This window comes from Aphelocoma coerulescens, chromosome 5 (genome assembly GCF_041296385.1).
Source record: "Aphelocoma coerulescens isolate FSJ_1873_10779 chromosome 5, UR_Acoe_1.0, whole genome shotgun sequence".
In the NCBI taxonomy this organism is placed as follows: domain Eukaryota; kingdom Metazoa; phylum Chordata; class Aves; order Passeriformes; family Corvidae; genus Aphelocoma; species Aphelocoma coerulescens.
Window position 1 is genome coordinate 36,160,357 of NC_091019.1, and position 10,959 is coordinate 36,171,315.

The window sequence follows — 10,959 nt, forward strand, 5'->3', positions numbered from 1 at the left end:
ACTTCCACTTTCTGGTGATAAGCCCTGTTTCAGTAAAAAACTAAGAGATAAAAATGCTTATGTGCCTGAGGTTATTTGTTCTCTCTGGGAGCACTCTTGTGTGAAATAAAGCACAGATGCCCATGGCCTGAAATAAAGCTGTGTGAAGTGGTGAACTTGTTACTTCTTCCTGCTATTTGTTCTAAATGTTTTGTTTGAAATTATTCTAAGTATTTTTTTCTTCTAAATAATGTTTTATAAAAATGGCTGTTACAACTGTGTAGAACTTTGTCCATAATTTCATGCAGCAATATATGACAGGACATAAATGAGAAGAAACATTTTATTTCAATGCAAGAGCTTCTGACTCCCAATACTCGATGTTACAGATTTCCAGATAATGGCAATAACAGTCTGGAATGTAGAATTGGACACATTTCAAATCACTGTGAACACCTGTGCAGCTCAAGGTCGTTTTTTTCTAGGTGTAATTGAAATAAAAAAATAATGCACCAAAAAATATGAATGCATTCCAGCAACAAGTTTATAAAGTAGTAGTAGTGACTGTTCTGGGATTAAACTAATGTGTTTGTTTTCAGCTGTCCCTTGATCTTTACTACACAGAAGATGAAATTTATGAACTTTCATATGCACGAGAGCCACGAAGTCACCGAGCTGCTGTAAGGGCCTTTACAGATTCTTAACAAAAGGAGGGTTTTTATGACTGATTTTAATTTAAAAAGAGGAATTTTTTTTAAAGAAAGTTTTATCTCTTGCATTCAATTTATTATTTTATTTTATTTTATTATATGCGAAATTGAAAACATTGTAGCTTTGTGGACTGAGGTAAATCTATTAAAGCACAAATTGTTTGGTTGGTGATGAAGCCTAAGTTAGTATGTGGCAGAGTTGACACCATATCAGGTTTTATAATATGAACACAAAGACAAATGAAGTTGCTGCATAGAGACATGACATCAGTCTCAATCTTGGTAGTTGATAGTATTTTTTTCAAATGGAGAATTCTTATATGATTCAAATGATGAAACCCATGAGTGTCATGTGGTAGTTTTGTTCCTTTTTTATAAATATGGAAAAGATGGTGATTTTACAGGGTTGTCAGCAAACTGTGACAGTTCAAGGCATGACTGCTGTTTTGAACAGTTCAAGGAAGAGCTTAAGCACCATGTAATTATCAAAAGAACGATGTTTTGTCCAACAGGTCATTTCTGCAGTCCTGTGCCACACAGTCCACTGTCACAAATGGAAGAAGTGTAATACTGAGAATCTTTCCATGTGGTACTAATGAAGTTCCTTTCAATTTATTTCAGCCTATGACACCTTCCAAACCACCAGTAGTTGCAGACTGGGCCTCAGGAGTGGCCCCAAAACCTGATCCAAAAACCATCAGCAAACATGTTCAGAGGATGGTAGATGTAAGTAAGGTTGGCCAGTGTACTTTACATCATTGCAAATCTTTGTAGTCTTAATCTCAAGGTATGAGAAAATACAGGGATGGGACTTCTGTCCTCACGATCAGATATTTTTGCTTACCTGTATATAGCAGCAGCAGCCGTGAGGCATGGATGGAAATTCCTTCAGTGGCTGAAGAGCCAGCAGGAAGTGTGAATGCTGGTTTGTGTACTTCCAGAGTCACTCTTTCAAGGAGCCAGGGAGTCTGTTTCTACCAGGGACTCCAACGTCATGTTACTGGTGCAGTCTGACAGGAGGCCTCTCAGTGGCTTTGTTACAAGCAGCCATTGCTTTTTCTCCTTCTTTTGGGTCCCTTGCTTTATGGGAAACTACTAATTAAGGTGATTGATTCCAAAACTGGTGGGGGTAGAGAGGTAGTTTGTCTTTGCTTGCCTGCTTCATCTCTTTTCTTTCTAAGCACTTCTAATATTGCGAGGCATCCTTTGATACATGCTGTTTTGGAATATATTTCTAAATTTGATCTAGGTGTGCTCCTTGCCTTGTGGCAGAGACAAACAGTAATGCATTCTGCAGGTGTCTGCCCTGAAAATTCTGTCATATAACTGATTTTCTCATTACACTGACCTGATAAAATAAGCTAGGCAGTTACACTGATTTGGCTACAGAAACCATCATTGAGAACACTAATTGAGAGCATTAGTTCAAGTTGTACATGTGAGTCTGGGCAGAATGTTCTTAAAGAAGAAGTAAAAAACAGCTGTCATTGTGTTGTGAAACTTTTAGTCCAGCCTGTGTGGACTTTGTCTCAAACCAATACACTATGTTTTGCTGCAAATCAAGAAATCATAATGCTTTTTTAGTCTCGAGCAAAAAACACCAATTAGACTGTTGCACTGTTTAATAACAGTGGAGAGAAGATGGAAGAGGAAATCCATAACTATAACTAATGTGGAAGCTTTCTAGTGGTAATTCAGACCATCCTCATTATAAACTATTCTGCTATTACCTCGCGCAGTCTGTCTTCAAAAATTATGACCATGATCAGGATGGATACATTTCCCAGGAAGAATTTGAAAAGATTGCTGCCAGTTTTCCATTTTCATTTTGTGTAATGGCTAAGGACTGGTGAGTACCTGCTTATCAACTTTGTAGCATATGTTTTGGGAGGGATTTAGGGGTTTTCATGTTTAAATTGTATTTTATCATTAGGGTGATAAAAGCATCCTCTTCAGGCACAGACAGAAGTGAAAACGTAACTGACAAAAGCATCTTCTGAATGTGTTGTGAATGACATCTTCATGGGCTTACAGCAGTGGTGACCAAGCTGATTTAGAAGGAAAAACAGACAATTGAAGTATTTTTCAAATTATATTCAGTATTTACTGCTAAAGAATTTTCCTGTGATAAAGCTGTCCCTTAAAGAATTGGCAAATGAATATTTTGATAAAATCAGGAACATTTTCTTAACAGAGCATGGAAAAATACAACAGTGATTATTCAGAGGTTTACTATGAAGTAGTTTTGAGGTTGCATCACATTTGCAGATATTTCATTTATCCTGACAGTTTGCAGTTTAAATGTGTAGATAAGCTTCTGTGTATTTTGGAAACAATTGGCAAGATTACTGAGATCACTTTAGTTTTTTGCACAATAAACTATCGCTTTTATATAATGTAATGTTTCATTCTCCTTATGCATTTAACAAAATATATGTCTCACAAACAACTTTTCTTGTTTATTTCCAGGGAAGGTCTGATTAGCAGGGATGAAATAACAGCTTACTTTATGAGAGCTAGCTCAATCTATTCCAAATTGGGACTTGGCTTTGCTCACAACTTCCAAGAGACCACTTACTTAAGGCCCACTTTCTGCGACAACTGTGCTGGATTTGTAAGCTTACTTTTTAGCAAATTATGTTAACATCCTTTGGAATTATGCCTTTTTAATCTCATAATTGCCTTGTGTCATATACAGAAATGGATCTATATAAAACATCAGTGAAGTTATATAGAACACCAGACTTCTGCCTCTGTAGCCTTCTAAGGTATCCTTTACTCCCTTCTTGGCAGGGCCAGTATGTTTAAACATGGTTCATACCTTGTGGAGTTTGGCTGTGTCACCAAAAACAGTCTCAGGCAAGATTTACAAATTGAGAGACTTCCACTCCACAGGGCTGATAGAACTCATATCCTGATACAGACATGACATGCCACTGCCTATGGCATGGAAGATTTCATAAAATTGACTGTCCTACTAATCTTCATTCAGCTGAGATCAGACAAGGCTGCTGAGGCAGAAGAATTCTCCATCTACTCCAGCTCCACAGCTTCTCCAGGAGCTGTCAGACCTGCTGATGTATTCAGTAGACTAGCTCAAGATACTTTGTATGTCATTGATGAACACACGTAAAATATTCTGTTTACCTTATGCTAAAGAGGTAAAAAGTTCTATTTTGACCTTATGATTAGAAGTGTGGGAGAACAAAATACTCTGCAAGTGCTCAGATCTTAGAAAAGAGTGGAGCTTTTAGTGGCTTTTTTTTTTTTTTTAATCTGGAGGTATCAAACATGCAGAGAAATACATTAATACATAGGCTTTCTGTTTGTTTGAATTTCAGCTATGGGGAGTCATTAAACAAGGATACAGATGCAAAGGTAAAGTACTTTATACTTCGTTAATTTTAATCCGTAATTGATAGTGAATGGCAAAAACCCATGATCATCATGAGATCCATTGCTACAGAGATCCATCTATGGACCCATTTAATCTGGCCTCCCAGGGAGGAGAAAACTGATTCAGGAATAGTATGACAGACAGAAGAAATGCAGAGGTGAAGGAACTTGTAATGACAGCTCTAATGCTTTGCAAGACATGACTGAATTCAGAGGGTTTGGGAACAGACCCTTGGACACAAACATCACCACTCTGAATATTGTGCAGCACATTCCCAACATCTGTTTTGCAGTTTTCTTCCTGCAGGTATCAGCTTTTTCTGCAGCCCCTACAGTCACTGTTGTGACTGAATGTTGCCATTTTGTACTTCCATAATGAAAAGGAGTTTTAGCCATACATAGCAAAGGGATGTCATTCTACAGATGTGTGTTGTTACAGGTAATCATGTAGAGAACACCAAAGAAGGCTTCTTGCTTCCCAGGAAGGCACAGTGTGAGAGCTACCTTAGATGCTACACCAGAGCCACTGAATCATGTAAACGTTGTTTTGTTTACAGACTGTGGAATGAACTGTCACAAACAGTGCAAAGACCTGGTTGTGATAGAGTGCAAGAGAAGACCCAAAACTTCAGTTGCTGACAGCAGCCCAACATCTGCCCTTGCTTCAAGCCTCTGCCCAGTAGGAGTCAAAGAACAATTCCATGGTGAGAAAAGATCACATTAAAAATATCAAAATATGTAGATAATATTTCATTTGCTCCTTTTAAAGCTGAGTTGTACAACATCTTTTTAAGTCTTGTTAGTTAACTGCAGTGTTTTATCAACCTAGAAACTAGAACCAGGTGTATTTTAGCTTGTATCAAGTAACACCATTCCTGCTCTGGACTGAGTAAGGATGGACTCCCTTTCTGGGAGATCTCGTCACACTACACAATGTATGGTGCACAAATGCCACCAAAAAATGAGTAGATCTTCTGCCAGACTCTCATGAGAACTATATGCCATGAGATGGAAGAGCTGACAGGTTTCCTTAATTCTCTCACCTTGTGACAAGCAAGTCTTGCTTTTTTAGCAAGTTGTAACATTGACTACTGCACTGTTACAATTCTGACTCAAATTTCAATGTGGAGTTTATAAAGTCAGTTTTCCTACGTATCTGTGTGCTAGGAAAACCAACAGCTAGTTGTCCTTATATTTTCCACTTCAGTAGCTGAATCTGTAACTCCTCCCCACCTGTCCATCTTTCACAGAATCGGAAATGAAAAATGTACAGCTCTCTGTTCTTTTCTCCTTCTATCAAACAAGCTGTATAAAATTTTCTTACTGTGTATTACTGTGTAGGCTTCCAAAGAAGGAATGTTGTCCTTGAAAAACACCAGGCTACTTCTGTTTTTATTTTTTGATGTTCCAACCCTCTGAATAGTCACTCTCTTTTAATTTCTTTCCTGCTTTTTGCCTGTATTTTATATGTTCTTCAAATCTGCTTCCTGCCACTTTAGTTATCAGTCTTTTTTGTATTTAAGACTCATACTGCTGGGTTCCACCTTAGGCTTCCTATTAGCTCTTACATAGAGCTCAGTGCAGCCCATTTCTCTTGATACTATGTGCATCTCTGACTGTGTCTGAAATGGCTGCAGCACTACGTCATAACCACCTCTTACCCATATCAAAGGGTTTTCTCTAGCTGACCTTGGTGCCACACCTGTTTTCTTCTTACTGATCCATATTTATGTTACTGAGACTGGGCAGAGAGTTGTTTCAAGAGACACAACCTTGAGAAACTTCCAATGACACCTATTTTGGTGAGCAATGAATGTAAAAGTCAGGAAGGAATACATGTTTTATGTATTAAAATCATGTTTAATTACCATGCCTCCTCTTTCTCCTTTTCTGGGAGAAGATCTTGCCTCAACTTACCGTATATATTTTAAAGGACAAGAAGAAGGATCATTCACCTTTCCTAATGGTGAAGTAGTGGAGCACAGTGAAGACAGCAAGGACCGAACCATTATGCTCATGGGTTCCTCAGCTCAGAAAATCTCAGTGAGACTGAAACCAGCTGTGATTCATAAAAGTACACAGACTGATCCTGTACTGCTGGCTGGTGATGTATCTCGTAAGCGGAGAGAGAAGAAAGAACACAGGATGCCAGAAAATCCTTATCTCCAGGCAGCTCCAGCATCCACATTTCCAAGCCCAATTCTAGGCCGCAGAAAGGCATTTGTTAAATGGGAAAACAAGGACTCCAGCCAGAAAATGAAGGAGGAGCATCACAGCTGTAAACCCTCATACCAGGAACTTGAGCAGGTACATACATGATGGAACAAATTCTGTTTTACACAACAGTATGGTCAAGTGGTTGATGTGTGGGGGAGTGGCTGGGTGGGAAGGTGTCACTTTACTCCAGTGTACTTAGTTGCCAATTTAATTGCAATTAAACAATCCATGAATCCATGAAGTCTTAGCCACTTCAACTTCCAGCAATGCTTCATTTCAGTTATAAATTTTAGTGCTAGTATGGGCTTTGAAGCCATTGTTACGATCACACTGATCCCCTGTCAGTGCTAGAATGTGAACATAATCCAATCACTCAGGACAGGATGTTATTCCACAAAATGGGGAACATAGTTCTGAATTTCCTCCTGATTTTGGTGGCCTCCCCTCCCCTCAGTGACAGAATATATGGGGTTGGGAGGGTAGGGAGCTCTGCTTTTGTTCAACTGACAAGTGTAAGCACCACCACGAAATTTTGGTATGAACAGAGATGGTGCTTCTTGCTGGATTTCACCTGCATCACCCCAGTTGTGTCTCACCTTACTCTAAAGTGTTCTGATAAAACAGCTATTCATGAGACTGCATCACCTCAAACATGGCCCAAATTCAGGTTTGTAGATACACCTTTCCAGACAGATTAAAGAGACTATTACAGTATCAACAGTGCAGCTAATGGATGGATCCAGCTATAATTATGAGGAACAAAGACTTATTTTCATACTTTTTACTCAATATTTACCACTATTCTTTGATGAACCAACATGAAACTGATGCCTTAGGTTTTATCAGACCACAGTCTGATCTTTGAATGATGACTATAACTTTCAAAATATCCCTTGCTGCTGATAAAGTGAACTCATGTTTTATGAAAGATGAATGGTTCATTAAGACAGAGATAAGATAATCTTCCAGTAACCACTTCCCTTTCAATCAACAGTATATTCAATGCAACAAGGATGTGAAGCATGGATGTAACTTGTAAAAATGCATTCTTTAAAATGCCCCGTTCATGTGAGTCCCATAATTTACACTTGCCCTTGCTCCCTCATCAGATTCTGACCTCAGTTACTAAACAGCAGATAATGTTATAAATTAATGGCTTAGCTTCTGGTACATCAGTTTCTGCAGCAGCAGAGTGGTAAAGTGTGACCTGTGTTGTTGTTTCCCCAGACTACTGTTGTTGTGAGAGGTGCAGTGGAGGGTGGATAAATGCAGGTTGTGGACATGACTCAGATACCAGCTGCTGGAAAGTTGTGAGAGTATACACAAAGGGTAGAGCAGTGACTGTGGAAATGTTCACAGAAGTTACTGGTTCTAGTAAGAGCTACACCAATTTATGTTTATGGCAGTCAAGCTAGATTTACAACCAGACAGTCCTCAAACAATTGCAGAATAAAATACAATTCTCTGTTTGTTTGTTTGTTTGTTTGTTTGTTTAGGAAAGGAATATTCTAAAGGCAGACAATGAAGGTTTAAAGATCCAACTGGAACAGGCACATAAAACAATTGAATCTCTCACAATCCAGAAAAGAAACCATGTAGTTGACAGTCTACAACACAGAGACTGCTCCTAGCAGATGAGAGGAAAATCTCCTATGGAAGAATGTAAGACTGAAAGAGGGGCTGTGATAAAGCTGCTTTACCAAGTGAACTGGAGAGAGAATCTGAAGGATATTACGCAGAAATGTTCTCTTAACGCATTTCCCTTTTAAACATGAACTCTCAAATGTATAAAATCATTCCTTTGACCTTGTAAGTTAACTTAGCATTATCTGTGCAATGAAAATAGTATCTTCTGGGTTTGGTTTTAAAAGGAGTGAGAGTGTTGCTGAAGTCTCTGTTCATGTTGAAGACCATATTGATTCCCCAGTTGACTTCCTTGGCTGCCAGCAGCACACCTTACTGCACAAGTGTTCTCACAAAGTCGCTATTTGGGAGACTGTGTCACCTCAAATTTGGCCCAAACTCAGTTTTGTAGAAACAAATGTTTGATAACGCTGAGTAAGTAAAACTGTAGAAATACTAAATTAAGAAAAACAATTCCTTCTTGGAGCTGAAACCAATTAAAACCATGAAGTGAACTGTCACGTTTAATTCCAAAAATTAACCAGAATATTAAAATAGTTAAGCTGATATTTGATTGATCCTTACACTTTAAGATAAACTGACAATTTTTTTAAACATCTTTCAGAGCTTTAGAAGTTCTGCTGCTCGAACGCTTACCTGTATTAAGGTAACAGAGGTGAGACTATAGAAACTTGGCATTGAATACTACTTCCATTTTTGTGCTCCATGCCATGACTTGGAACATGTATTCTACTTAGTTGGCTTAAGGGGTAACTTGTTGTCCCCATACAGTAAATATGGGACAAGGTTGATCATAATTCTCTCACATCAAAGTAGATACCATTGTTGAGTAGAACCTTTAGAGCCACATTATGAGGGAACCTGTAAAGCAATCCCTGTGCAAAGCTACTTTATTTCAGAGCTCCTAACAAGGCTTCTCCATTTTCTCTCTCCTAGATTTCACATGCACTTTACGTAAAGAGTCAAGATGAGTGTGCTCCTATGTCTGTAAATTTTGTATAGTAAAAGGTGTGAGGGAGCTAACTTAAAGACACAAAGTGTACATATTGTTAAGAGATAATAAAACAATCTTTCAAGTTACTGATAAATCTACTTGTCAGAATAGCCAATTTGAAAACTGCATTTGCATTCCAAGAGAATCTGTACACTTAAGAGTTGTACAAAACTTTCTTGTATTTATGAGGTATTTGTCATCACACATACAAACATCAGAAACAACCACTTAATGCTCAACGCTTCTAAGTTACCAGGTCCATTATAGACTGAAATTTAGTCAATGACAATACCATCTGTGCTTTGTGTTCAAAGTGGCATAAATATACATTCCATCCACAATTTACAGTCACTATCAAGTATATGAATGCTTTATTTATAAAGTTAATTTGAAACTACTTGCCAGTTTAGTGATTCTAAATTCTTGTTTTGAAAGTGGGTTGTGCTTGCAACTCCATATCTAAGTAAAAATAAATGGAGGGAAAGAGTAATAGTAGTAGATTTTCTGTTACATTACTGTAAATAACTGAAATGCATAGGAAAAACCCAGCAGCTCTGAAGACTGCACAGCTTTTTTAAACTCATACACTAAACCTGAATTATTAACAAGTAACATGGAACTGCACTTTGATCAGTGAAGCAATCAGAATGGCTGTCAGGTCATGTCTGCAAACCTGGTTTGCCCATTTTCTGTGAGCTTCTTGATTTTGTCCTCTAGGGAACTACAGCAAGGCGTATTTCTAATAGGCATTTAGCGAGTAAAAAAAGTCTGTTTCTACAACTATTAAACAAGATAAAAGTTGAATATATTTTCACTTATTTAAAAAATACCCCAAAGGAGCAGCTAAAACTCATAAATCTTGTTGTACAGCCAAGGTAACTGCTCACTGGTGGTCTACACTCTGGATTCTAATACAATTTGTGGGTATATACTTCGTCTATGATGGAGTGTGATCATGAACAAAACCTCAGAGTTAAAAGGAAAATTTCCTAACATCAGCAGCTGGCCCAAAGGCTACTGTGTAACTAGGTTAAGTACTTAATACTCAAAATTGAGTTATGACCACAGATTTGTACAGTCCTAAGTGTTTCTGTGTGATGTCTGCTTGTTCAATCCAAAAGACTTAAAAGGGATCTGTTTGCAGGAGTGTCTTACAGATCGAGTGTGCAGTGCTTCATGTGTGCTGAAAACTTCCTGCTTCAAAGAGGTCAGCTGATACCTGGGTAACTTCAGAGCTCTCTAAGTACCTCCAGGTTCTCTGTTTGCTGAAAGCCACTAACAGTTACTCCCCCCACCTCCCCCTTTTTTTTTTTTTAATGCTGTTAGTCCCTTCTTTTCTTTTGGGACTTTCTTTTTCCTGAAAGACTAACATGAAAGACTTAACAGCAGAACCTAATTACAGGGAAACTGTTAAAACTGACAATGCTACCGAAAAAAGAATCACTTGCCCTGCATTAATCTTCAAGCTGCTTTATATTAGGAAAAAAAGACACAATTAAAGGTGCTGTTTAAAAGTCATGTTATCAAACAATGATACTGAAATTTATCTTGTTGTGGCTTAAGTTAAGTGGAAACTCACCTTTTCCTTCTCTAGGTTCAGCTGTACTTACAAGAAGACAGAAAGAAAAAGAGCCATCCCCTGTTTATTTTTTAAGTGTTAATTCTGATTGTTTAAAGATAAAAGTAAATAAATTGAGTAATATCATAATTAAAAAGGCAGGGCTACTGTTCATATTTAGGTTAAGTACAACTGCTTTTAGATTAGCTTATATATGGTTTTGTTCTAGTAGCATCTGTTATTTTGTTGTAACTGATCTCTATGGCAACTTGAAAAAGTTCTAATGCTGTCTGAGAAGACTGAAAAAGTGTACAGATTGTAAAGATTTTATATAAATTGTAAGATTTTTGTTTAGTATTTATAATAGAAAAATATTAAAGTTGCATTTTATGCCTCTGATTTTGTATCTCAGAGAAATCTATACCATCTATATTCATCTTCCTTTACTGGCATCTGAGACT

At 37.7% G+C, this 10,959-nt stretch overlaps 1 protein-coding gene across 5 annotated transcripts in view; it reads left to right on the forward strand.

Moving 5' to 3' along the window:
- Positions 1-10,897, forward strand: part of RASGRP1 (RAS guanyl releasing protein 1) — a 39,373-nt gene extending 28,476 nt beyond the window's left edge. For 4 of the 5 annotated variants that reach the window (XM_069017691.1, XM_069017689.1, XM_069017693.1 and 1 more), the window contains 8 exons: positions 579-659; positions 1,311-1,415; positions 2,429-2,538; positions 3,159-3,303; positions 4,031-4,067; positions 4,643-4,789; positions 6,019-6,392; positions 7,799-10,897. In XM_069017691.1, the coding sequence (XP_068873792.1) occupies positions 579-659; positions 1,311-1,415; positions 2,429-2,538; positions 3,159-3,303; positions 4,031-4,067; positions 4,643-4,789; positions 6,019-6,392; positions 7,799-7,933 (1,134 nt within the window). In that variant the 3' untranslated portion in view covers positions 7,934-10,897. The remainder of the gene's footprint in view (positions 1-578; positions 660-1,310; positions 1,416-2,428; positions 2,539-3,158; positions 3,304-4,030; positions 4,068-4,642; positions 4,790-6,018; positions 6,393-7,798) is intronic. The other variant, XM_069017690.1, reaches the window with a different exon arrangement.
- The last annotated feature ends 62 nt before the right edge of the window (positions 10,898-10,959 follow it).